Source organism: Paraphaeosphaeria sporulosa (assembly GCF_001642045.1).
Source record: "Paraphaeosphaeria sporulosa strain AP3s5-JAC2a unplaced genomic scaffold CC84scaffold_12, whole genome shotgun sequence".
Classification (NCBI taxonomy): domain Eukaryota; kingdom Fungi; phylum Ascomycota; class Dothideomycetes; order Pleosporales; family Didymosphaeriaceae; genus Paraphaeosphaeria; species Paraphaeosphaeria sporulosa.
In genome coordinates, this window is record NW_017253371.1 from 414,414 (window position 1) to 437,108 (window position 22,695).

The 22,695-nt window shown below is 53.2% G+C and overlaps 12 protein-coding genes across 12 annotated transcripts; 5 read left to right on the forward strand and 7 right to left on the reverse strand.

The window, feature by feature from the left end:
- The first annotated feature begins 100 nt into the window (after positions 1 to 100).
- Positions 101 to 1,708, forward strand: CC84DRAFT_1155240 (PCI-domain-containing protein). The gene is made up of 2 exons (XM_018176923.1): positions 101 to 396; positions 453 to 1,708. Exons 1-2 carry the CDS (start codon positions 180 to 182, stop codon positions 1,553 to 1,555), a joined length of 1,320 nt encoding a protein of 439 aa, XP_018030800.1. The 5' UTR covers positions 101 to 179; the 3' UTR covers positions 1,556 to 1,708.
- Positions 1,709 to 1,740: 32 nt separating this feature from the next.
- On the reverse strand, positions 1,741 to 2,888 carry CC84DRAFT_1168537 (UMP-CMP kinase-like protein). Its single transcript, XM_018179424.1, has 2 exons — positions 2,209 to 2,888; positions 1,741 to 2,153 (listed from the first exon to the last, which is right to left on the reverse strand). The coding sequence occupies exons 1-2, from the start codon at positions 2,537 to 2,539 to the stop codon at positions 1,810 to 1,812; spliced, it is 675 nt and encodes a 224-aa protein (XP_018030801.1). The 5' UTR covers positions 2,540 to 2,888; the 3' UTR covers positions 1,741 to 1,809.
- Positions 2,889 to 3,299: 411 nt separating this feature from the next.
- CC84DRAFT_1155243 (uncharacterized protein) lies at positions 3,300 to 4,388 on the forward strand (the record flags this gene model as incomplete). The annotated part of the gene is made up of 2 exons (XM_018176924.1): positions 3,300 to 3,582; positions 3,712 to 4,388. The coding sequence occupies 2 exons, from the start codon at positions 3,300 to 3,302 to the stop codon at positions 4,386 to 4,388; spliced, it is 960 nt and encodes a 319-aa protein (XP_018030802.1).
- A 1,048-nt stretch (positions 4,389 to 5,436) lies between these two features.
- Positions 5,437 to 7,285, reverse strand: CC84DRAFT_302083 (uncharacterized protein). The gene is made up of 3 exons (XM_018185800.1): positions 6,702 to 7,285; positions 6,462 to 6,644; positions 5,437 to 6,415 (listed from the first exon to the last, which is right to left on the reverse strand). Exons 1-3 carry the CDS (start codon positions 7,014 to 7,016, stop codon positions 5,453 to 5,455), a joined length of 1,461 nt encoding a protein of 486 aa, XP_018030803.1. The 5' UTR covers positions 7,017 to 7,285; the 3' UTR covers positions 5,437 to 5,452.
- A 2,289-nt stretch (positions 7,286 to 9,574) lies between these two features.
- Positions 9,575 to 10,420, reverse strand: CC84DRAFT_1230482 (uncharacterized protein). Its single transcript, XM_018183696.1, has 2 exons — positions 10,152 to 10,420; positions 9,575 to 10,083 (listed from the first exon to the last, which is right to left on the reverse strand). Exons 1-2 carry the CDS (start codon positions 10,392 to 10,394, stop codon positions 9,673 to 9,675), a joined length of 654 nt encoding a protein of 217 aa, XP_018030804.1. The 5' UTR covers positions 10,395 to 10,420; the 3' UTR covers positions 9,575 to 9,672.
- A 780-nt stretch (positions 10,421 to 11,200) lies between these two features.
- CC84DRAFT_1263409 (proteasome subunit beta type-1 precursor) lies at positions 11,201 to 12,320 on the reverse strand. The gene is made up of 2 exons (XM_018185237.1): positions 12,095 to 12,320; positions 11,201 to 12,045 (listed from the first exon to the last, which is right to left on the reverse strand). Exons 1-2 carry the CDS (start codon positions 12,199 to 12,201, stop codon positions 11,358 to 11,360), a joined length of 795 nt encoding a protein of 264 aa, XP_018030805.1. The 5' UTR covers positions 12,202 to 12,320; the 3' UTR covers positions 11,201 to 11,357.
- Positions 12,321 to 12,478: 158 nt separating this feature from the next.
- Positions 12,479 to 13,607, reverse strand: CC84DRAFT_1263410 (uncharacterized protein). The gene is made up of 4 exons (XM_018185238.1): positions 13,533 to 13,607; positions 13,358 to 13,481; positions 13,012 to 13,295; positions 12,479 to 12,958 (listed from the first exon to the last, which is right to left on the reverse strand). Exons 1-4 carry the CDS (start codon positions 13,593 to 13,595, stop codon positions 12,674 to 12,676), a joined length of 756 nt encoding a protein of 251 aa, XP_018030806.1. The 5' UTR covers positions 13,596 to 13,607; the 3' UTR covers positions 12,479 to 12,673.
- A 159-nt stretch (positions 13,608 to 13,766) lies between these two features.
- Positions 13,767 to 14,995, forward strand: CC84DRAFT_1168542 (20S proteasome subunit beta 7). The gene is made up of 4 exons (XM_018179425.1): positions 13,767 to 13,849; positions 13,901 to 14,051; positions 14,112 to 14,819; positions 14,876 to 14,995. The coding sequence occupies exons 1-3, from the start codon at positions 13,820 to 13,822 to the stop codon at positions 14,714 to 14,716; spliced, it is 786 nt and encodes a 261-aa protein (XP_018030807.1). The 5' UTR covers positions 13,767 to 13,819; the 3' UTR covers positions 14,717 to 14,819; positions 14,876 to 14,995.
- Positions 14,996 to 15,628: 633 nt separating this feature from the next.
- Positions 15,629 to 16,826, forward strand: CC84DRAFT_1209403 (uncharacterized protein; the record flags this gene model as incomplete). The annotated part of the gene is made up of 3 exons (XM_018182218.1): positions 15,629 to 15,763; positions 15,818 to 16,122; positions 16,190 to 16,826. The coding sequence occupies 3 exons, from the start codon at positions 15,629 to 15,631 to the stop codon at positions 16,824 to 16,826; spliced, it is 1,077 nt and encodes a 358-aa protein (XP_018030808.1).
- Positions 16,827 to 16,936: 110 nt separating this feature from the next.
- Positions 16,937 to 18,070, reverse strand: CC84DRAFT_1168543 (HCCA isomerase/glutathione S-transferase kappa). The gene is made up of 5 exons (XM_018179426.1): positions 17,924 to 18,070; positions 17,728 to 17,811; positions 17,648 to 17,663; positions 17,158 to 17,529; positions 16,937 to 17,100 (listed from the first exon to the last, which is right to left on the reverse strand). Exons 1-5 carry the CDS (start codon positions 17,996 to 17,998, stop codon positions 16,985 to 16,987), a joined length of 663 nt encoding a protein of 220 aa, XP_018030809.1. The 5' UTR covers positions 17,999 to 18,070; the 3' UTR covers positions 16,937 to 16,984.
- Positions 18,071 to 18,263: 193 nt separating this feature from the next.
- CC84DRAFT_1168544 (cysteine proteinase) lies at positions 18,264 to 20,238 on the reverse strand. Its single transcript, XM_018179427.1, has one exon. The coding sequence runs from the start codon at positions 20,099 to 20,101 to the stop codon at positions 18,401 to 18,403; it is 1,701 nt and encodes a 566-aa protein (XP_018030810.1). The 5' UTR covers positions 20,102 to 20,238; the 3' UTR covers positions 18,264 to 18,400.
- Positions 20,239 to 20,313: 75 nt separating this feature from the next.
- On the forward strand, positions 20,314 to 22,278 carry CC84DRAFT_1155260 (uncharacterized protein). The gene is made up of 4 exons (XM_018176925.1): positions 20,314 to 20,404; positions 20,459 to 20,613; positions 20,666 to 22,040; positions 22,093 to 22,278. The coding sequence occupies exons 1-4, from the start codon at positions 20,402 to 20,404 to the stop codon at positions 22,150 to 22,152; spliced, it is 1,593 nt and encodes a 530-aa protein (XP_018030811.1). The 5' UTR covers positions 20,314 to 20,401; the 3' UTR covers positions 22,153 to 22,278.
- The last annotated feature ends 417 nt before the right edge of the window (positions 22,279 to 22,695 follow it).

Below are 22,695 nucleotides of genomic sequence, written 5' to 3' on the forward strand. Positions count from 1 at the left end.
AAGTGTACTTAGTGGTCTAATCGGGGTGAGAGAGCCCCGCACCACGTGACCTTGAATTTTGAAATCTTGGCACGCACCCACCACGGCAGGCGCAACCTTTGACGAAGTTACGACAACGCGCGCACCGTGATCCCCACCCGTTCCCTTCCTCGAGGCATATTCCTACGCGAACCATCAATATGCCCGGTCCTCAGACTACCCTGCTCATCGAGGGCACCTTCGAAGAGCTTGCCGACGAGCTCGCACAATACATCGACAGCCTCAAAAAATCCCAGGGAGATGAAAGCTCGGCGATCCAGGCCGAGACTGTGGAGCTTTTGAAGGAGAACAAAAAGGATGAGGTCCTCAAGAAGCTTGTCATGGGCAGCCAGGTCCTGAACCAGGCACCAGAGAAGGGTACGGAGTCACAAATGCAATTTGTGGAAGAACAATACTAATGCTACAACGCGCAGAGTTCATAGCAGCATACAACCTCCTGATCCACCTCGTCCGACAGTCGCCGAACGTTCCCATGTTCCTTCCCAAGATTTGCGCTCACCTCAGCGCTCCGATTTCCTCTTCGCCCGCTAACGGTGGTGGACTCGCTCTGTCGGTACTCAGCACCGTCTTTAACACCCTCCCCTCAGACCACTCTGAGCTCCGATTCCACGTTCTCCTTGCCATCCTGCGGGTCATCCGGGCGACTTCGAACTTCGAAACTCTGCGCCCACAACTTAAGCAGTTGGACAAGTGGCTCGAAGACTGGGAGACGGAGGAGGCAGACGACCGCAAATTGTACCTGGCAGTGAGCGACGTTGCCGCCGATGCTGGCGAGGACGAGCAGGCATACACATACCTCCTTCGCGCTCTCCGGACATTCAGCGCGGACCAGGTCTCCTCCCAGGAAGCCCGCGATCTCTCTATTCGTGCCCTCAAGTCCGCCCTCATTCACCCCAGCCACTTCGACTTCCAAGACCTTACCGGCCTTGACTCTGTGCAGGCGCTCCGCAACTCCGACCCGATATACTTCCAACTCCTCGAGATCTTCAACTCCGAGTTGCTGGACGACTTTAATGACTTCAAGGATGAGCACGATGGTTGGATTGATGAGGTTGGCCTCGACGGCGCTGCTCTCAACCGCAAGATGCGACTCCTCACTCTTGCTTCAATAGCCGCATCAGCGGCGCAGACCCGCGAGCTGCCATACGCACATATCGCCAAGTCACTGCAGATCCCATCTGAGGACGTCGAGATGTGGGTCATCGATGTGATCCGTGCTGGCCTCGTCGAGGGTAAGCTCAGCCAGCTCAAGCAGACGTTCCTCATCCACCGATCGACGTACCGCGTATTCGGAGAGAAGCAATGGCGGGAAGTCTCATCGAGACTGGACATGTGGCGGAGCGGTCTGGAGGCCGTCCTCCAGGTCGTTCAGCAAGAGAAGGCGAGATTCGCACAGGAGAAGGAAGATGAGCAGAACAGGATTGAGCAGAAGCTGGCGCAGGTGAACAGGGGCGGCGCACGCGGCGGCAACAACAACCGACAGCAGAAGCCTATGATTGATGACGAGATGGACTAAATGACCGGGGCATCGGGGTGTTGCTGGCTTGCTTGTTTGCTTTTTTCGTCAAAACGGTAGGGTTGGAAGCGAATGCATCAGAGGCTTTCTTGGTAATGGCCGGAATCGCAGCCTGAGTGCTGCAATGATAGAAATGCAATATACACTTCAAACTTGACAATCACGATACACCTAAGAAGAGCATAGTACGATTGTTGTCAATTCCGTTTACGCTAGTGTAAGCATCTACTTCTACGCCGGGATGTGCTGTCTAACTACGCATCAGTCTTGACAAACTTGAGCGTAATTGGCTCAATATCCCACTCCTTCAGCCTAGTCTGTACGTCCTGGTATACTTCGTCTGGCGTGCGGGTTGCGTTCACCTTGATCACTCTCTTCTGGCTCTCGAACTCGTCGACTACAGGCATGCTGGTTTCGACAAACGTGCGGAATCGCTTCTTGATCGATTCGATATTGTCATCTGCACGGCCGGAAGTCTTGCCGCGGTTGAGTAAACGCTCTAGCATAACGTCTTCGGGGGCGTCGAAGAAGAGAGTGAACTTTGATGGAACGACGGAGCGCTCGAAGGCATGGGCCTGGTCGAGCTTGCGTGGGAAACCTGTTTACATGGTGAGTTTTCACCTCAGAAACTAATAGACGATAAGGGTGCATACCGTCGATCAAGAAAGTGCTCTTGTTCTCCTCCTCCATTGCCTTCTTCATGGCGTTCTCCAGCAATTGGATGGTCACCTCCATCGGCACAATGGTGCCCTCCTTGATGTACGTCTTGATCATTTCTCCAAACTCGCTGCCAGGCCTGTCCTGCTCCTCGCGAAGCAAGTCTCCAGCACTCAGATGCTTGAAGCCATAGTCGGACACCAGCTTGCTGCACTGCGTGCCCTTACCGGCGCCAGGTCCACCAAGCACAAAGATGACAGTGACTTTATCGGCAGACCACAGCGGAGACGTGCGTGTGGTCGCACCGAGCTTCTCAATCGCCGGCATCGTGACGATTGTTGTTTATGGTCGACTGGGCGAGTGGCCAGCTACGGGACCCTGAGGCTTGTATTGGCCTAGTTCTTGCTGTCGGTCGACGATCTTCTTGAACATAAAACTGCCCGCGCAGAAGATGAAGATGATCGGCCAGACCTTGAGGGGCGACTTGGAGGGCGGTGAGGAAGTATGGCTCGGGGGCTCGTTAGGGCCGGTGGGCTCGCCGGGCTGGCGGAGACGAGAGAAAGTCTTGGAGGAGGTGGTGAAGTTCCGTGCTGCGGGGCGAAGGGCGGCGGTGTTGCGGAGGAGGATGGGCTGGACTGAGAGAGGCATGGCGAGGTTTCTGGGGGTATGACCTCGGTGGGGGGAAGGTGGTATGCACGATGACTTTGATTGGCGCTAAGCTTGGCGGGTTTAGCGCGCGGCAGATGCGAGGGATCCATAATGTTCATCTCGGTCTCGCCTTTCATTGTTCGTTCACCGCACGACTGCACCTGTGATTTGAGGCGGTGATCAGCTTCACCATTCTTGTCACCGAAAGGCCGGCTCGGTCATGACACCGACTAACCTGGCAGTGACTAACGATTTCGCAATATCAAAGAGCACTCTCTAACCTCCTCAATTGCCAAGCGAACAAACACCTGTCGCTCTCTCACTTCTTTCACTTTCGGAGAGCTCGTTGGTTGCTACCTGATCTCTGTTATCACTGACTGATAACCCTACTCCCTTGACAGCCCAACTTGCACTCACCGTTGTCGCCCGGCCCTTCAACATGAACAAGAAATGCGGCACCCTCGCGCACACGCGGCCAAGAGTCACGTTGAAGAAGCGTGTTGGATTTTTGGAGCTTCCCGGGGAAATTAGGAATCAAATCTACGAGTACCACTTCCAAAGGGGCTTCAAATGCGAATTCGTCGAGATGGGCGCGAAGCTAGGTCACACGCAACGCGAGTGCCTCAAGTTCCTCAGTCGAAATCGTCGATCAAGCGATATCTACGCTCATTATTTGCGAAGGCCGGCGCCTGTAGCGGACGTGCGCTTTTCCAGAGTTCTGGGTATGTATACTGAACGTACTGATCCGCAAAATACGGGCACTCTATGTGACTGCAATATACATTAAGCAGAGGAGTGAGCCGCTTTTTGAGCGTTGAAACCCTTTAGAGTACTAATAAACTCGCGCACAGGTCGCTATGAGCGCATTCAAGGTCTCGATACCCGTTGGAACACATCTCTTACTGGCTTGATCTTTATATGCAAACAGGTATACACCGAGTGCATAGGCTTCTTTTACCTAAACACAACATTTGTGTTCGACTCGCCCAGCCGGATCGCCAATTTCTTGAAGGTTCCTTCGGCGACTAATCTGGCCAATGTGGCCAAGATACAGCTGCACTACCGTGTCTATGGCGAACCATGGGAGACCAAGGACGTTCGATGGAAGGAGAAACACCTTCACAGCTGGAACCGTACCTGTAAGACTGTTGCCAAAAAGCTGACCAATCTACAACATATTGACATCTGGATTTACACTCGTGAGAGGAGCTTGCGCTTCGGCATGGATGAGCCTTACCTTAAACCGTTCTGCTGGTTTTGCAAACGCCTTGACCCTAGCAGAACCCTTGCAAAGTCACTGATAACATCAAACGTGCACCTCATTACTGCTTATAACAGATGGGACTCATTCACAGACCGAAGCTTGCAATTGGCATCACTACACCTTCACAAGTTGTTCGAGGAAGCAATCGGTTGTGTGATACTTGGTGCGAACCCAGAAGTGGCCATGAAGGACTTCAATGGTGCATGGGAGAATCAGTATACTCAGTGGCATCACCATCTGCAGTTTGCAAGGACAGGATGGTAGAGTCCAAGCAGCAAATCTGATAGCGGAGAGGAGGGGGGTGTGAGACAATCACATAGGCAGCATGCTTGCAATTGTACTTCTTATCACGGGACAGGATGGTATGACGCACGAGGTCAATTTCCTTTCCCTTCGAAACAGGGCAGCTAACGTCTAATTGCCATGGACATGCATCTTCTATAGATTTCTACCAATAGCTGTGTCAATAGCTGTATAGCTGCAGGCCTCGAGAGTTGGATTGTGTACCACCTTCCATTGTAGTGAAGAGTGATCTGTCCCGTGTAGGCAGCGTCCTTGACCAACCAGTTTAGAAAAGCCTCAAAAAGCTTCCAGAGACCGTAGCATACAGCAGACATCATAATTAACTTGATGAGCGTCTGCAAGAGCTGCTCCCACCACGACAAAGCTGTGTATCTTTTGTTCCTGGGGTAAGCACGCATCGACTATGGTTTGTTGCTAGACGTAGAAGTGACTGTCGCTGCTTCGGTCGCATTATGGACGGGCTGAAGTACAGGCTTCGAAGATGCGCGACACTTTTAGTCCTTTCACTTCTTCGAGTTCCTTCGACATACGTTCAACCCCGGGTCCTGGCTGGCTGCTGTTTGAGCTTGCTGGGTGATATCGACCGAACCTGAAATGAAGTTGGAGGCAACTGCGTCATGTTGGCTTCTTGAGATACTGTGCTGGTAGGTCAGTCGGACATTTATCAAGGTGGACGTGGGAACGACAAACCCGAATCTGCTTGGTGATTAAAGACCCAGGTATCAATTGCCTGCCTTAGTTGATGGCTCTGCGTTATTTCATAAGAGACACCTTTGCGGTCCAGAATGTACACGTCGTTCTTCAGCTCTACTGAGAGTGGTGTGGAGCCGAAGGATGAAGACTGCCTCGCAGCGACACTGCGAAAACGCAAGGGCGGGTATTCCGGTCAAAATAAGTTCCACAATTCCCGAAGTGAAATCCCGACTCCAAGAGTGCGATGATGCACCTGACATAGCAACATTGATGTGCAGGCATGCCGTGTTCCAGATCTGAGGCGGCTTTGGGCGATGTCCTCAAGTCCCATTTCACACAGCGTTCGATTGTATGATCAGTATCTCTGACACCTTCTTCGTGTGTCGTCTTGCGGGTTTGACTTCTTTTGAACCCAGCGACTCCGTATCGACACCTCTGCCGACTTCCGCATATGGTCCATCTGCTTCGTCTAGGATACTTTCGTGCGTATTTCTCCTCGTTCTTGCGCTGCCGATAGTCGCTCTTCTCATCTTTGAATGCAGCTCAATCGGTGCAGCACCACCATGTCCATCTCCAGTCGTGGTGCGCGCCCGACTCCCAAGCGAAGACCCAAGTAGTTTCGGAAGCACAAGAGAAACCACTGGCTTGATGCCCGGGGCAGCAGCGCATATCAAGCTGACGTAGATTTCAGTTGAGGTCCAGATGGAGACATCGTATGCGTCCCAGCTAGCATCGAAGTTGGGCTTCGACAATGTCAGGGAAAGGCGAGTCATCCGCACGATACCAGCGATAACAGCCAGCGAACCCAGCCCTACTATTCCGACCAAAGCCCATTTTTGCCGACGGCCGACATGCAGCTCTAGCACACGCGGCATGACGATTATCATGAGCGCGACGTCGCAGAAGATATTCAGACCTCCGTGGATGTAGAACATCTTGAAGTCGATGAGATGGCACTTCTCGAACGGGCGGCCTTCGGTCCAGTACACATGTATCGGCGTACATTGGAAGACGCTTAGGAAAAAGAAAGGGATATTAGGGATTGCGACAAGGACGATCAGGGCGTAGATCATGCGGCGGTTCATGAGGCTTTCGCCGAAGATGCGGGAGTACGCATCGCAGATGCTGAGTTTGGGGAATGCAAGCGCGGGGAAGAGGATGAGGTTGGCGGCGTAGGCCCACTTCTGGCTTTCCACAGCGTCCTTAGGGTCATTGTGCAGGACGACGCCGAGATGGTGACCGGCACCGTGGGCGACTTGGCCGTATTGGCATGTACTGAAGGCGGTAGCGAACACCTTGATGGAGTCAGTGTGAAAAACTAGGGCTGACTGTAAGGCGCACCCATGCAATCGTAAGGAGAGAGTCCTCTACTTTCCAGGACTTGGTTAGCCATAGGCGAGAGTATATTCGCAAAACGAAGAACAGAGTTCCCACAAGCTGAAGGAGGACATTTCCGGCTACGATATCTGCGGCTCGAGATTCGTCAAAGAGACGGGGTGGTGGCAGAGGTTGTATGCCCGGAGCCTTGTCAAGATCAATCTTGTATGTAGGCAACAAGGGGTGGACAATGGTACGACTTACATGGGGAATTGAGAAACTTTGTCGAATGTAGAGCAGTGGATGGAGCATCATTGCAAGGCAAGCGCATCTGTCCGAAACGTAGGGAATCGATGTGAAGATACCGGTAGAGTGGTTTCCAAGATATGGATGCGTCAATACGGGTTCCTGTTGATCAAATTTACCGTCGTGTTCGTTTTGTAGTGGTGATGACTTCGAGCCTGTTGACCAAAACAAAACCTCTCCGAACGACGGCAAAGCTCCGCCTTGATACTCCCCGGTCCCAGGATGCGTGTGGTGGAAAGGTCGACTTCCGGTCGCCTGGTCGAGTCTAGGCATCAGCCGAGGCGCAATGTTGTTGTCAAAACCGGTCTCAAAAATTTGGAACAACTTTTTGGCGAGTCGTGACCTTCATGTATGAGTGGCAGATTTTTCGAACGATCGATGGAACGCTTCTGCGGGATGTGTGGCGTTTGCGGGTCGCGGGGGATCGATCCGGATGCTAAGTTCCGCAATCCATAAGAGCTAATGGTGTCGTCCCTGAATACAGGAGAGTTGCGACGCGTCGTCTTGGATTAAAGAGCGGTTCCGGTTTTCATCCAAATAATGAGGCTCCGATCCTGGAAATGAAGCATGGACACTCTCAGTCCAATTCGAACGCTACTTCGTATTCCAAACCCAAAATATGTACAGCCTTTCTTGTTGATGAGCCGGATACCATTGCGCTGGGAATTACGACCGTTTTCGCTGGTCCAGCTGAAAGCTTGGGTAGATGAGGATGAAACGAAGTGCTCCACATGCGACGGAATCTGAAGCACCGGCCGCGACCTTAGCCAAGCGACCACGCGCTGTCCACGAATACGGATGACGAGCCAACATGTTTTCCATCTCTGACATCCAGCTTGACACTTATAAGCGCCGTCCGCGTGTGCTCGTGCTCGTGCTGCGACGCGTTCGGCGTGATGGACCTGATATATCGATAATCCTGCTCGCCCGCGCTACCGTCCACGCATGCAGATCTACCTGTACTATCACAGTAGGGCAAACTTTAATGTCACTCACCACTGTGTCGCACCAGCTGCAAATCACCAAGTCTCACCGAACGCTCACCTTGAAACGATCTCACGTTCTCCTACTAGCAGGTGAGCCCGGGTATTGCAGTTTCCAGAAGGTCCCGATCGGACGATCGCCAGGCGCGACCTAGAAGCCGTCCGATACGCCACGTGCTTGTCACAGCACGTTCCATCATCCGGCCCGGAATGCGAACTTGAGATGCTGCATTAAGTTCGAGCTGATTCTTGCTTCGCGTTTGTTCAATCGTGCATCGTGTGGGGGCGCATATATGATACGGTCATTAGTGCTAGCGACAGGATCCTCGGGTACAATCGTGAGACGCGTTGGCCAGATGCAAGCTTCTGCAATTTTTGAAAGAAGTATCTCTATTATCATCACATGGCATCCGATTATTTTGCTAATTGCGGCTCGGGCATCACCAACTTTGCCGGCTCGAACCAGGCTACGGTTACAGAGAACCGGCGGACATCAAGAAGTGACTGCATGCTCAAACGTTCGATAGTCTACAATAGATATGCTTCACCTCCTGTTCATGTTCTATGTACATCTGAGCCTCAAGAGTCGACCTGCGCCATCTACGTTCTCGGCTGGAAAATCAAGATTTCGAACCTGGATCCTTCTTATTGCGCTGGTATTTCTGATATCTTACTTCATCCCAAGGATAGAACTTCTTCACAAATTCAACATCGAGTAAAGATGGTCTCTTCAGCTCTGGAATCAAGAACTCGCTCCCAGGAATCTTCTCGCCATTGAAACCTTCCAACTAAGATCGCGGGACTTTAGATCGATTTGGTCTCGCGCGTAGGAGCCGTGCACCGACGCATACATTATGAGTAAATCCATGTCGAAGCCTCCGGATAACGGGGTCGAGACAATCATCCATGATCTGATTATTGGTTGGTGCGTCGTAATCCATCGCAGTACCAAGGTGATTGCATAACGTATCCAGGCCTGATCCTCCTCAGCGATTGTACAGACTGACCGTGTCCAATTTCGTGTGCAATATCCAACCGTCGTCGCGCCTTCAGTCACATCTATCCAGTTTCGGTCCTTTTCAGGGTTATTGCGATATCAGTATACCCGAGAGTGGACTGTTCCAGCTTGACCTCCTCCACCCAATGTATGGCCAGGGTGCCTTCAAGCCACTTGTCGTCCCATTCACAACAAGATTCATCGTCATAATCCAGAGGTGCATGTTCCTAACCAAGTTCATAGTGCTTTGTGCTTATCGTATTTTTTGTTGTCCAGAATGCAAGCGAGTGTCCAGACTGTGCACTGGCTCTGCTTTCAGAGCATCGGTCCAGAGGTTAAAAGCTGCTCGCACTCCACAGGAAAGCCCTCCAATTTCCTCGAACGAGCGATTCTTGATGAAGCAGTACGGGATTGTGCGCAGGTAGCCTTTACCGGGGTTCTTTAGCTCATGCCGAAACGGCCAAGTTGATATCGGCAAATTTGCAAGATGACGGAGGTCATGACCAGATTTTGAGCGTTAGTAGTTGCTCGGCTGCACATGTGCACACATGGGAAGAGCAGGTACATACGCATTCTACATAGCCCATCTGGGTACTCCCAGGAGGGTGGAGACTTGGGGCTCCGCGAGCTGGAATGTCCTGTGTTCGACTGCAGTAAGACTAGGTGAGATCAGTGTCCGGAATCAAGCTCGTAGCGAGCGCCCACTGCAGCGTGAACGACCACGCGATGAAAGAGGCAAATGGCTTCATCGTCGGTGGCGCGCAGCAGCAGCGGGGATATTCGAGTGGATGCGGTGAGACACCAAAGGCAGTGGGTTCTGGATTGGGGCTGATGGTGGTTATATGGAGGCGGGTGAGACCAAGTGGCTTTTGAGACTGCTCTGGCCGCTTATGAGTTGGACTCGATGCTTTCCCCCAAGGATAGATGCGGTGAACGAACTCCGCATCCTTCAGTGATACACGATGTGGGTCGGAAATTCCCAGTCATCAGGGTCCACGTATTTCTGACCGTTGGAGTTTTTCTTGAGCTTGACCGATACTGCAGTGCCTTTGGTAACGTCCTTAATTGGAGCCCCCGCAGCGAAAGAGCACATCATGATTGGGTTCATGTCGAATCCATCCGGCCCGTCCAGATCTGCTCCATCTTCGAGCTTGTCACCCTTTGTGAAGCCGAAGGATAGTGCAACCCAATTCCTGGCGCAGTCCGATTCGGTGCATAGGTTTTGCCAGACTTCCTCCCCAGAAAGACTATGATTAAGAGCATCGAGTACCCCATCGACCGTCTCTTGCATACCTCGTAAATTATTACGATTGAATAGGATGTATTCATCACGAAACATCGCGGAAATTCGTAAGCCAGACTGAAGACTGCGAAGTTTTAGCGGACTCGGGTCTATAGTTATAAGGTTCTGAGATCTTTGTTACTCACCATGCCCAAGTTCGTGCGCGATATCAGGGAGTCTATTGTTGCCTTTCGAAATGAATAGGGTGTGTCGTCCCTCCCTTGTACCATCAGTGTAGCTGACGGTGGCAACGATATCGCCACCCTTTTTGACCTTATCAACCCAATGAATCGCAAGTCTGTCGATATTGTATTCGTAATTCCAGGAGACGCACCGCAGATCTCTACGTAGATCGAGCTCATTCCCTTCTTCACTATAGTTGTATCCATCACAACAGTATGGGTTCGGAATCTTGGGGTTGCCACGCGGGAGGGTCTTGAAAGCCAGGCTGTGACGATTCTCAGGCCCGGCTTTGCCGCATTTAAAATCACCTAATGCATCCTGCCAGAGCCCGATCACTTCTTTGACAGGACTAAAGGGAGGGTATACAGTCAGTGAATTGTTAGAGATTTGAGGAAAAGAGAAAAAAAGCAGATGTTCTAACTCCAGCTCATAAACAACATCCGAGATTCTCGCATATCATTGACATCAGAGACACCCACTTCGTGCCCCGGCAGTACGTACCCAAGCAGCTCGTCATAGGAGCGCTTGTCGAAAAAACAGTAAGGGATGGTAGAAGCGTCTCCTTTCGCAACCTCTCTCAACCCAATACGTCTGGGCCAAGGTCGGGTATTGCCAGTAGGACCACCAGAACTAAGCCCTGGATCGCAGTTGCCATTAGTCAATTCCCTTCTCTAGGTTAGAGAAACATCATGTTTCTTAAATTCTGAAGAACCTAGCTGATGGTCAAGGTGCTTGCTCCGAGAAAGATTGGGAGAGTGATCAGAGGCTCCATCATTAAGAACCGAGGTAGAATCGAAGGGGGTGTTATTGGGACCTGGCATGAACGCAAGCACCGACCGCAGTACGGTGATGCATAATTCCACAGCGGTGAAGAGCTTCATCTTGTGCAGCGATTCCTCGTCCGAGTCGTGGGTGTCGGAGCAGGGCGAGGGTGACGAATGATGAGCAAGAGCGAGGTGAAGGCTATCGAGTGGGATGATGGGATGGGAAGGAAGGAGTTAAAGAAGTGGACGTGACGGGAGAACGAAAAGTTAGATCATGTGTATGTATTTTGTCTTTCAGACAGCTGTGTCATTGCTTCGTTCTGCCGTTAGATACTGTTCATACAAACCGGCTATGCTGTAGGCCAAGAAGTCGTTGGCCTCGTCCGCCCCGACCAAGTACCCTCCTTAATCCCTCTTCAACGGCGTGTACGTCTCGGCGATGCCATCTGCTGTGATGATCATCATTTGGAGACCATCACCGACCTCAATGTGCCTCTCCACCGCGCTCGTGAACGCATCCCTCACCAAGTCCTCGACGTGGTCCTGCGGCAGCGGTTCAGCCGCCTTCGCCTTGAGGTTGTGGCCCGTTCCGCTTCCCGGCATGTACTGGTTCTTGAAGTTGACCTGGTTGTCCAAAAAGGGCATAATGAGTGATGCTGCCGCACCAGCAGCCCTGCACTGCTCCCTCTCGTAGCTGCCGACCGGATCGTACGAGTATAATGCGCCCTTGCCGTCCTCGTCCAGACCACCCAGAATTGCATGTACGTAGTACGGGAAGAATCGCTTGTTGTAGAGAATGTGGCTGAGGCGCTGTGCGCATGCGGACACGGACATGGGCTTGCCGTGCTGGTACTTGTACATCTTGACGATGGTGTCGAGGCGCTCCTTCAGCGCGTCGCCGTCCGCCGCGAAGCCGACGACCGAGAGTACTATTCGCGCGCCCTTGTTCTCTGGCCCCTCGCCACCGATCTTGAAGAGTTTGGGTGCGTACCGCGTGTTGATGTTGTAGCCCGAGGTTGATCGAGTGTCGCCAGCAAGGATGGTGAAGTCAGCGCCCGAGATACCGAGTGTGGATCCACCATTGTCGGTGTAGCTACAAATGTAAGCATTGGGATATGATGTAGTGTGCGTTAGCAGCCTACGGGTAGAAGCCGTGCTGTCGTTCGCCTGACGGAGCCGCTGTGGGGGTCTGCTTGAACGAGTAGCCTGGACCGCCTTGCGGAGGAGCACCGGAGAAGATTGCTGACATCGTGGACAGTATGCGGGGTTCTGAGGTCGGACTATGCTGCGTGGAAGGGGGAAGCCGTGCAGGTTCGAACTGGCGTGCGAAGAGGGGTGTGGCGTGGGGTGGTCGTTGCTGCTGCTGCGTTGACGACGCGGAAGGTGCCTACGATGGCACCTTCCGCCCAGCTTGCGCACGGGCCCTTGGACCTATCACACGTGATGCCGACATTCACAACAAGACATTATGTAAGTTTCAACATCCCGGCACAGATAGCAGCCTAAGTTATATGGAATTGATTGCTAGCACTCGGTTTAATTCTCGCTTCCACGTTAGTCCTCCAGTCTAGTCCTCAAGTTGACACAAGGGACGGACGCGAGCCGAGCAGAGACATTCATGGCTGATTTCAGCATTATGCATGTTTTGCTGGTTCGATATAGAATTAACGGATTCGTCTTCTGCAATGTACGAGCGTCTGGGTATTTTGATACGTAGCGTATTATCGCTTCTCCCTCGATCGATTGTCTGTCCCTCTAACGACCTTTTCAGCTGTACTCTGTCGCGGCCCTTTCCCCGCGGGTGTGCCAGACCCGCTAGAAGTACCGCTTTTAGCGGGTACAAAATCCACTAACCCACGCGGGACCCTCGATCGTTCACTCTCCCTGGCTTTGGTAATCTTCTTCTGAGAAGCATTGAGCGCCTCGCCATATGCCCAGTCTGGCCATAATACCGGCACACCGAGCCCTTCTGGTAGGGTTGAAGCATGTTGATCCTCATCGGTGATCTGAGTAATGGTGTTAGGAAGCAGTGCGGAGTACTTATCACGAGGTTACGCACGCTGGCAAAGTCCATCAACTTGCTCGAATGATTCGGATCCCGTACGACAGATGAGTTCTCCAGTCTCTGGTTGAAGTGCTGTCCCTTCTTTTTCAGTTCGAGGAACTGTGCAAACTTCTGGGTTGCTCTCCGTGGTGGCGAGCCTGGTGGTGAGGGAGGTATATTGAGATTCGGGACATTGGGCAAGGTCAGATTTTGAATCATCAGACGATTGGAAGTATAGGGAGACCCTGGCGAAGCACCCTCGGTTGGCTCATCATATTCAATCTGAGGAATTGCAGAGGCTGAGAAAAGGCACAAAGTTAGATAGAGTACGCGGGCGACATGACATGCAGTGAAAGCTTACGGCCTTGAGAGGGTCCTTCTGGCAGAGCTGTGAGTGTCGGGACCTTCTCACTAGGTAAAGGCGCTGGTGCTGGGACAGGCTCTGCGATCGATGCAGCTGCTGGTCGAGATGGTGGTTTTGACAACTCGATATTAGTAGCTATCGCGTCCTTTCTTCAAGTATTTCCAGAACTAACCTCAGGTTTGACGACAGGCGCCACGTCCTCCTCGTCACTACTCACGTAGTCAATTCCGAGCATGATTGTTGTCTGGAGGTCAATGTGGAGATATTGAAAGTGGCAGTGACGGCCGGGAGCTTGGGCCATGTCAAGTCTTGGCACCGGCCGGGGTCGCAATGCGCGTCAAGCTGCCTAAACGCCCTCACCTCCGCAGCTTTGCCATCAACGACACCTTTGCCCCACGATACGACCTCTACGAACCCCACCTCCTCTCCTGCTTGACCGCTAAGACCGAAAATCTCAAGATGAACCACCTTCCGCAAGCTTGGGGCCGCGTGAGTTGAGCCAGCCACCAGAGGCCGCTGTCGTTACTGACGATGTACCAGCCTAGGGACGATGTGTACGGCGCATATGACCACTCGCACTTCCAGACCGCTGCCGGACCAAACCAACACACACAACAGCCCATTGTCACAGGCACATCAGTCGTAGCAGCCAAGTTCAAGGATGGCGTTGTGATTGCCGCAGACAACCTGGGTATGGCACAACACTTGCAACAGCTGTGATAACCGGGCTTCTACTGACGGGATCCAATAGCTTCATATGGCTCTCTCGCCCGGTTCACCGACGTCAAGCGTCTACGGAAATTCAACGAGACGGTGGTGGTGGGGTTCGGCGGCGACGTATCAGACATGCAGTACCTCGACCGTCTGCTCAACTCCCTTGACATCCGAGAGAACTATGCAAGCAGTGACGACCCGCTGAACGCGAAGAACCTCCACACATACCTCGCCAAGGTCATGTACAAGCGTCGCTCCGACTTCAACCCGCTATGGAACCATCTCCTGATCGCAGGGCTAGATGGAGAGTCGAAGCCCTTCCTCGCCAGCGCCGACTTGCTGGGTACCACCTTTTCGTCACCCACCCTTGCTACCGGCTTCGGAGCGCATCTTGCACAGCCGATCATGAGGAGGACAATTCCCGATGAGGCTTCGGTGGAGAACGTTACCAAGGAGGACGCCGTGAAGCTTGTCAAGGAGTGCATGAAGGTGCTTTTCTACAGGGATGCCAGGAGTATGGACAAATACTCCATCGCTACCATCACCAAGGAGGGTGTGGAGCTTCACGAGGACGAGAAGCTGGAGAACCAGAGCTGGGCATTCGCGGAGCAGATCAGAGGATATGGTACACAAACGGCATAAGAGAGGCCAGATGTGAGCCGGAGATGAATGATATGGATTGAGGCTGTCGAATGCGCCGATGAAACATTACATACGTGCTGACAGCTGAATGATAGACATGAATGTACCCCGATCTCCCACACTGTTTCGCTAATCGATTAAAGGCTGACTGTATTGAAGGCAGTGAACTAAAGCTTGCGAGCGACATTGTTAGGCCGCTAGCTATGCCCATTGGTCTATCCGCGTAATGCTACCCTCCTCGAAACCTGTCACATGCGTTGAACATATCAGGGTCGTGCCTTGTTAGTTTAGGTGGCCAGCATCTCCAGAATTAAACGAACATATGTCGAGTGTTCTCCATAACCTAATTACCATGTCGTACACTACCTTGAGAAGAGCTGGGCACGCTTTGTTGCCCAGCGAGGTCTAATGCAGTACTAAAACAATTAGAATTAGGACTATTCATCACAAGCTTCACTGGGCGCGCAATTGCCCGTCTTCTATATTAATTGGAGTAGCGCTCTGTATGCAACGGGTTCTTGGACGTCAATGACCTTCACAAGCTTGGATTACTTGCCTTTTCGCCAGAACCTCAGCTTTTTCAACTCAATTGGCATGCACACATAGTTCGCGTCACCCTCCGCTGTACCGGTCCCAGATTCTGATCACATTTCGAGTTCGGCACTAAAACATTTGGTTAGAGTTTGTATGACCGATCGTGTTTCCCGAAACAGGAAATCTCCTTTCACATTCCAGTGCTCCGCAAACGTACAACGACCGCGAACGACGACCATCCATCCCTCCACCAGTAATACCTCTTTGTCTTAATTATAATGTTCGCGCCCCCGTCATGGACTCACTTAGGCCAAACAATTCCTCTTGTTTTCCAAATCTTTCAGACTTACTTCTAGACATTTCGAAACACCAATCGCCATGGCAAACATCCTGAAAGGCGGATCCATCCCCGTTCACCCGTGGCTCCTCACCTTCCGCTTCCTGCAGGCTCTCTTCGCTGTCTTAATTATTGCTACGACTGCATATTCACTTTCCATCGATAGTGGTGGTCCCGTGAGTGACTTCGATTGACACATGCAACGAGACGAGTATCTGACAGCTCTAAAGTTCAAAGCACCTCTAATCTCCACCATCATCATTGCGCTTCTGACGCTTCTCTCTGTACTCCCACTAACGACCCCTCTCCACATCTCCCAACGCCACCTCTATGATCCACGCATCGCGCTCGTCTTGGACCTCGTTGCTTCACTATTTTGGCTGGCGTCCTTTGCAGCATTGGCATCGTACCTAGATATCTTCCACGAGTATGGCAAGGCACTGAGAGTTGTCGACGAGGTATTCCAAATATGCTCGAAGTGCAGAGGGGCGTGGAAAAGCGGTGTCGCAGCTGCTGTATTTGTGGTAATAGAATTGTGAGTCCAGATTCATGCCAAACAAGACGAATAGCTAGAGGACGCATGCTGATTGACTGATCACCAGCCTCCTCTTCCTTTTCACAACCATCGCATTCGCGTACTACTACCACTGCCACCTCGCCCACGAGCCTGCCTACGGCCTCTCAGAGAAGAAAAAAGACTCCATCGTGCACGACACCACATACAGCATCCCTTATTCCGCGACCGCGCCAAATGCAAACAGCGTGGCGACTGAGCACCATCTGCGCTCTCCAACCGACACGCAGAGCCAGAACCATAGCCAAAACGAATGCCAAAATCAAACACCGATGCACATGCACACCCCCATGATCCAGCACACCCCCTCCCCCCCAAGCCACGAGGCCACCCACATCCTACACTCCCAGCCCTCAGAGTACGGCGCTTTTCGATCTTCGGACCACCCGCCGACGCCGCACCCCAAGACGGGAGGGTACTCCAGCGCGTTCAGGACGAGCCACAGGCCGACGTCGGGATATGGGGCACCACCGGCGGTGAATATGGAGGCATCGCCGATACGGGAGGAGAGCGGGCGGGAGATGGAGGTGGAGATGGGGAGGGAGGGCGCAGAGAGTCCGCCGCTGCCGCCGAGGAGTCCGTCGAGGTTGGAGAGGGGAACTGGGGAGTATGGGTTTGAGCACGGAATGGGGTATGTAGGTACTGGGGCTGGCGCGAGACCGTGACAAGGAAAAGGGGATGGGAGGATGACGGTGGTGTCGTTTGATGGGGTTGTGTGGCGGAAGGGTGTGCTGAAGTGGGACGGGAGTTTGTACATTACATTGACTGGGATACCAATACACTTGAGACATATTCTAAAGTCTGGTGGATCAGTGCCACGCGATTACAGCAGCGCCTTCCACCCCCTACCCACCGGCCGCTCCAGACCCAGGTGATCGCACAATTGCCCCAGGTGATCTACACCCCAGTACCGCTCCGTCTCGCCCTTGTTATTCGTCGCTGTACCTCGTTAGCCAAAATCCAATCTCCCCTACTACGGACAGCTCAAGCACTCACCGACAAACCACGGCAGCCCAAACGCCCCTTCTCCCACCGCCCGCTCCGTATCCTCCCCAAGCTTCTGTTTCACCTCCTCCCCGCGACTCTTTTCCAGCACTTTCCTCGCTTCCTGATCACCTCCAACAACTGTTCTGAGGATGGCAAGCATGTTTTCCTCGGTCGAAGGATCGTTCCAGTGGACCCAGTAGCTCTGCCAGAAGAGAGCGAGAGCGCTGGGGAGGGAGGTGGGGTGCGAAAGGGAGATTGCGGTGAGCACGCGCTGGATGAGGATTGTGTTTGTGGGGAAGCCTGGGGGTGGGGATTGGGAAATGGGGATGTTGAGGAGGGAAGACCAGCGGAGGCGTTCGGTGTTGATGTATTTGTCTTTGTCTGCAGGGGTGTCAGGAGGGGTGCGTGAGTTTTGCGGAGCTGGTTGTTGGAGAGGGAGGGATGTCCGCGTGGTTTCATATTGGAGAGTGCAGGGCAAGATGCGTGGATGTGAACTTACTCTTGATCTTGAGCGGCTAGATACGAAAACATCGGATTAGCTCTCTCGGTATGCCAAAGACGAATTATGTTGTAACTCACAGGAGTATTACCACACGCTTTCATAATCCCCGCTAGAAACACCGGCACATAGTTGATCTCGCATTGCTTGAAGACCGGAAAGTTCTACTCGCAGTCAGTATGTGCCCATTTACAACCTCCAGCTCTTTTCGAAACGTGAAAATAGTCAAATCTATCTATTCGCATAGCCCATTGACATAGCCGAGAAGCAGCTTACATGCAGAGCGTAGAATGCGAGGTACGCGAACGGGCTCACGATATCGACGAAAAGGGTAATCTTAGGCTTGGACATATCGATAGCTTGGTGTAAGATAGGTATAGAAAAAACATACAATCTGGCTGCTCTGGGAATGGTGGGTTGTCGACGGACGGGGAGCAGGGGAGCAGGGGAGCAGGGGAGCAGGGGAGCAGGGGAGCAGGGGAAATGGGGAAATGGGGTCATGGTTGGTTAGCCGAACCGAGGCATTCAAGTTGTTGGACCCTGAATGATGGGTGGTCACTAAGGTGATCATGACTATTGTACTGTGCAGTCAAAGCTCTGCGATAAAGGTGCATTATGTGGATTGGTGCGATTTATTTTTGGGTATACAAAACGACAGAGTATTCCTCATGTTCTAGAGTACAAGAAGAGATAGGCGCAAATCTCCATCTGGCAAGGCGAGGGCACTCCCAACAGCAATACCACGGGCATCTATTATGCTTTCGCTTTGCCCTTGTTGACGGCGTTTGGACCAGCCTGCCCTCTCCGCCTCTCCCACACCTGCACGTAGCTCTCTTTCGTAAACAGTGTCTCGCCTCGCTCCTTCTCTACGAAAAGGTCCTGTACGCCATACCACTCATCCCTGCTTCGATCCTTCAGCTGCACCCTCCAGACCTTCATGTCCTGCTCGCCCTCCACACTGTCGTCCTTCTTCTTGACGGCCTCGTGGGTGATGTTGGCCACGAGATCGTAGTAGATGGGTTCGCCTGGTGGATACTCTTTCGGATTCGGTTCGACGTAGGGGGCCATATCGAGAGACTGCGCAGGAAAAGTGACGATGGTGGGGTTCCGCTCGGATACGAACTTGTTTTTGCTGAAGCGCTTAATGTGGAACAGCAAGTAAGGGGGCAGCGGGTGTAGTAGCCGATAGCGCACCCGGTTTTTCATCTTCTCTTGGGCGTGCAGACCGTTGTACTTGTTGAGGATCGTAGTAAGGGGGACCTGGGGGATGATGTTTTTTTCCAATGCGTCCTGGAACAAGGGCGCGGCTGGTAAGTCTAATGTGAGGACGAGGAACTTGGTGATGTCGGTCTTGACAGCCGCGTCTTCGAACCGCAGACGGTCGCCTGCATCCGCACGGGCTGTGATCTCTTGTGATTCGACTTTCAGCGTCCCTTGAAAGATCTTTTGGATTATGCTCGATCCTGGTTTCGTTTTCGATCCACCGACCGCCAGATGTAGGTTGTTCAAGAACCAAGACAGAAAGTCCACCGGATCGGACTGATCGGTGAGGGTGAATCGTTTGGATGACCGAAGCGCAATATCCTGCAGCAGCTCGTGTGGAGAAACGTGGGTCTTGAAAGCGCGGGGGTTCCAGATCTTACGAACGAGGGTGCTGAATCGTTGCGCAAGTTGTGGCCGACTCGACAAGTTCTCCAACATGAAGTAGTTTCGAAGTGGGACAACGTGCGATAAAGCCTGTATTACGACATTGAAGTAGTCGTTCGCCTTGATGTTGTTCATGCCTATGAAGCCCGGGATGTATTCCCTGTTCGACAAATCCCAAGACACCTTAGGATCCTTGTCCAACCGCGCAACTTCTGACTTGCTGAGTCGCGGATCCACAACAAACTTGATGTCCTCGAGCGATTTGGACAGGACCTCGTACCCCTCCGGCAGAACGTAGACCTTCTTGGTCTCCATGTTTACGTATACGTGGTGGTTCTCGTCGAGCGCGTGGAAGTATGCTTGCGATTTGGGGCCCCGTCCTTGAAAGTACTTTCCGCAGACGAGGCATGCGTAGACGTTTATGTTGGACAGCGTGACGGAGCAGAGCTTCTCGAAGTCGAAATCGAGCACTTTGCGGTCGATGGTGTCGAGGTAGAGGTCGGTGTATCCAGCTTCCGGTGCTTTCTGCCGCCTTGGAGCGCCAATCGCTGGCTCGTTCTCGTCGTCGTCATCATCCTCGTCCAGAGCTCCCGCTTCCACGAGCTCCGCGTGCTCCTCCGCATCTGCGCCGAGAATGTCTATCACGTCTCGGTCTCGTACCCGGGGGAGCATGAGATGCCCGTTGGTGGTGCCGCTCGGCGGCTCGGGAGTCGACATGTCCTCATCCTCCACGCGCGCCCGTTTCGAGGCTGGCGACGGCGCATCGGCTACATCCTCGAGCGGCTCGAGTGCATGCCGCTTGGACATGGCGGCTCTGGGAGAGGAAGGCGCAATTGGCGAGGCCGGGGATTTCCACTCTATCAGAGCTCTCTGTGCTCAGCCAGGAAGGCTTGCGAAAGATCGTGCAGCAGCGAGCGTCGAGTCGTGTCTGTCGCAATGCAAAGTGTCCAGGCAGAAAGACGACGCTTGGCAGTGTTGACAGGCACGGACCAGCCGCAAGCTCCAGTGCGGCGGGCACCCCAAAAAGTTTCGCGTCGTCCAGGCACCACCAACTACCCCACGTTTCTGTAGATACCCTCCTTTCGCTGTCTATCGTTTGGTCCCGTAATGGTATGATTTTTCCTGCTCGCTGGCCGTGGCCTTCGCTCACTGAAATACGTCTAGTCGTACCAAAACCCCACTCAGATTTTCGCAGAGGACGTGACGGAAGAGAAGGGCGAGAATGCGCGCCTCTCCGCCTTCGTGGGCGCTATTGCCGTCGGCGACCTCGTAAAGAGCACATTGGGCCCCAAGGGCATGGACAAGATATTACAGTCTGCGTATGTGTCCAAACTCGTCCTGTCCCTCTCGAGCTCCACTCACGGTCCGCAGCTCTACCGGCGAGATTATGGTCACCAACGACGGCGCCACGATTCTGAAAGCCATCGCCCTCGACAACGCTGCCGCAAAAGTTCTCGTAAACATCTCAAAAGTCCAGGATGACGAAGTCGGCGACGGCACCACCTCAGTGACCGTGCTGGCGGCAGAGTTGCTGCGAGAGGCAGAGAAGCTCGTCGACCAGAAAATCCACCCGCAGACCATCATCGAGGGCTACAGAATAGCAAGCACCGCTGCGCTGCAGGCTCTGGAGAAGCTCGCCGTCAACAACAGCAGCAACGAGGAGGCGTTCCGACGTGACCTCGAGGCTATTGCGCGGACCACATTGAGCTCCAAGGTGCTCAGCCAAGACCGGACACAGTTCGCGAAGCTGGCTGTAGATGCAGTCCTGAGGATGAAGGGCTCCACCGACCTCACGCATATTCAGATCATCAAGAAAGCAGGAGGAAAGTTGAAGGACTCATACCTGGACGAGGGATTCATCCTAGACAAGAAGTTTGGCGTAAACCAGCCCAAGCGGATAGAGAATGCAAAGATCTTGGTTGCGAACACGGCTATGGACACCGACAAGATCAAGATCTTTGGCGCGAGAGTGAAGGTGGACTCCACAGGCGCGCTCGCGGATTTGGAGAAGGCCGAACGCGAGAAGATGAAGGCAAAGGTCGAGCGCATCAAGTCTCACGGAATCAACTGCTTCGTCAACAGGCAATTGATCTACAACTGGCCGGAGCAGCTCTTCGCCGACGCCGGCATCTGCTCCATCGAGCACGCCGACTTTGACGGTGTTGAGCGGTTGGCTTTGGTCACCGGAGGAGAGATCACATCTACTTTCGACCACCCAGAGCAAGTCAAACTCGGTCACTGCGACTTGATCGAGGAGGTGATCATTGGAGAGGACACCCTAATCCGCTTTTCGGGCGTAGCAGCAGGTCGAGCATGCACCATCGTACTGCGTGGAGCAACTGAGCAGCTTCTCGACGAGGCTGAGCGATCACTCCACGATGCTCTGGCTGTGCTTTCGCAGACGGTCAAGGAGCCGAGAGTGACCTTGGGTGGCGGCTGTGCCGAGATGAACATGGCCAAGGCAGTTGCAGAGGCGGCACAGAACGTCGCTGGAAAGAAGGCGATTGCTGTAGAGTCTTTCTCCAAGGCCCTCCAACAACTGCCCACTATCCTCGCGGACAACGCTGGTCTAGATTCAAGCGATCTCGTCTCTCGACTCCGGAAAGCTGTTTACTCTGGTCTGACCAGCTCTGGACTGGACCTCATCACTCCAGGCGGCGGCATCACCGACATGCGAGAGCTCGGTGTTATCGAAAGCTACAAGTTGAAGCGCGCAGTCGTCTCTTCGGCTTCGGAGGCAGCAGAGGTATGTGCACCCCATTCGCTACGGAAACCTAAAACGTACTAATTCCCCACAGTTGCTTCTACGGGTGGACAACATCATACGCAGCGCACCCCGGAGACGGGAGCGCATGTAGCGACGTGATGCGACGTGACAAAGCGATGCTAGATGCTGCAACAACAAGGCATCGGCACTAGATAAAGTGTACAGTACTCGCACAAAGATATTTAATGCAGTCAAAATGTCATTGTGGGCGTTGTTCGTGTGTGCGTGTGCATGTGCGTCGGATACGTTGCCAAGCGTGACGCATGTTCCTTACCAGCAGTGGGGTGTAAGCTGCATGACAGTGCTGCGTCTACGCTCGAGTAGGCAAAAAGCGCAGTGGTGCAAGGTTGTTGCGCGAGGTACGGTGCAAGTCCAAGACGGCGATTGGGTTTCAGCGTGGTTCTGGCCTCAGGAGAGCAGCCGGCAGCCGGCTGGAGGCGAGTCTCTCTCCACCAGCGTCGCACCAACCTGAGGCAGCTGCAGCTGCCCTGGAGAAAATCTTTCCCTAGGAGGAACTCCAAACCCGCGCAGATCGGGCTGCTGTAGATTGCCGTGCCGTCATCTGTGTGCGACCATGTGCGATGCCGAACCTGGAGTGCCCTGCGATTGATTGCTGGATGTCTGCATGTGACGC

Excerpts from the sequence above, each read along its gene's own strand:
- CC84DRAFT_1230482 (XM_018183696.1), bottom strand. The coding sequence starts at position 10,394 with ATGGATACAACTATAGTGAAGAAGGGAATGAGCTCGATCTACGTAGAG. Across the intron at positions 10,084-10,151 it reads CGCGCACGAACTTGGGCATG|TCTGGCTTACGAATTTCCGC; the intron begins GTGAGTAACAAA and ends CGCAGTCTTCAG.
- CC84DRAFT_1263410 (XM_018185238.1), bottom strand. The coding sequence starts at position 13,595 with ATGCTCGGAATTGACTACGTGAGTAGTGACGAGGAGGACGTGGCGCCT. Across the intron at positions 13,482-13,532 it reads CGCCTGTCGTCAAACCTGAG|TTGTCAAAACCACCATCTCG; the intron begins GTTAGTTCTGGA and ends ACTAATATCGAG. Across the intron at positions 13,296-13,357 it reads AGAAGGACCCTCTCAAGGCC|CCTCTGCAATTCCTCAGATT; the intron begins GTAAGCTTTCAC and ends GCCTTTTCTCAG.
- CC84DRAFT_1155240 (XM_018176923.1), top strand. The coding sequence starts at position 180 with ATGCCCGGTCCTCAGACTACCCTGCTCATCGAGGGCACCTTCGAAGAG. Across the intron at positions 397-452 it reads GAACCAGGCACCAGAGAAGG|AGTTCATAGCAGCATACAAC; the intron begins GTACGGAGTCAC and ends TACAACGCGCAG.
- CC84DRAFT_1168544 (XM_018179427.1), bottom strand. The coding sequence starts at position 20,101 with ATGTCCAAGCGGCATGCACTCGAGCCGCTCGAGGATGTAGCCGATGCG.
- CC84DRAFT_1168543 (XM_018179426.1), bottom strand. The coding sequence starts at position 17,998 with ATGTCCAAGCCTAAGATTACCCTTTTCGTCGATATCGTGAGCCCGTTC. Across the intron at positions 17,812-17,923 it reads TCGCATTCTACGCTCTGCAT|AACTTTCCGGTCTTCAAGCA; the intron begins GTAAGCTGCTTC and ends GACTGCGAGTAG. Across the intron at positions 17,101-17,157 it reads TGGGCTGCCGTGGTTTGTCG|CGACGAATAACAAGGGCGAG; the intron begins GTGAGTGCTTGA and ends AACGAGGTACAG.
- CC84DRAFT_1263409 (XM_018185237.1), bottom strand. The coding sequence starts at position 12,201 with ATGTCAGCAATCTTCTCCGGTGCTCCTCCGCAAGGCGGTCCAGGCTAC. Across the intron at positions 12,046-12,094 it reads CGACAGCACGGCTTCTACCC|CTACACCGACAATGGTGGAT; the intron begins GTAGGCTGCTAA and ends TTACATTTGTAG.
- CC84DRAFT_1168537 (XM_018179424.1), bottom strand. The coding sequence starts at position 2,539 with ATGCCGGCGATTGAGAAGCTCGGTGCGACCACACGCACGTCTCCGCTG. Across the intron at positions 2,154-2,208 it reads GAGCACTTTCTTGATCGACG|GTTTCCCACGCAAGCTCGAC; the intron begins GTATGCACCCTT and ends CCATGTAAACAG.
- CC84DRAFT_1155260 (XM_018176925.1), top strand. Across the intron at positions 20,614-20,665 it reads GACAAGATATTACAGTCTGC|CTCTACCGGCGAGATTATGG; the intron begins GTATGTGTCCAA and ends CACGGTCCGCAG. Across the intron at positions 22,041-22,092 it reads CGGCTTCGGAGGCAGCAGAG|TTGCTTCTACGGGTGGACAA; the intron begins GTATGTGCACCC and ends AATTCCCCACAG.
- CC84DRAFT_302083 (XM_018185800.1), bottom strand. The coding sequence starts at position 7,016 with ATGCCTAGACTCGACCAGGCGACCGGAAGTCGACCTTTCCACCACACG. Across the intron at positions 6,645-6,701 it reads AAAGTTTCTCAATTCCCCAT|GCTCCGGGCATACAACCTCT; the intron begins GTAAGTCGTACC and ends GATCTTGACAAG. Across the intron at positions 6,416-6,461 it reads CTCTCCTTACGATTGCATGG|GTGTTCGCTACCGCCTTCAG; the intron begins GTGCGCCTTACA and ends GACTCCATCAAG.
- CC84DRAFT_1168542 (XM_018179425.1), top strand. The coding sequence starts at position 13,820 with ATGAACCACCTTCCGCAAGCTTGGGGCCGC. Across the intron at positions 13,850-13,900 it reads TTCCGCAAGCTTGGGGCCGC|CCTAGGGACGATGTGTACGG; the intron begins GTGAGTTGAGCC and ends ACGATGTACCAG. Across the intron at positions 14,052-14,111 it reads GATTGCCGCAGACAACCTGG|CTTCATATGGCTCTCTCGCC; the intron begins GTATGGCACAAC and ends GGGATCCAATAG.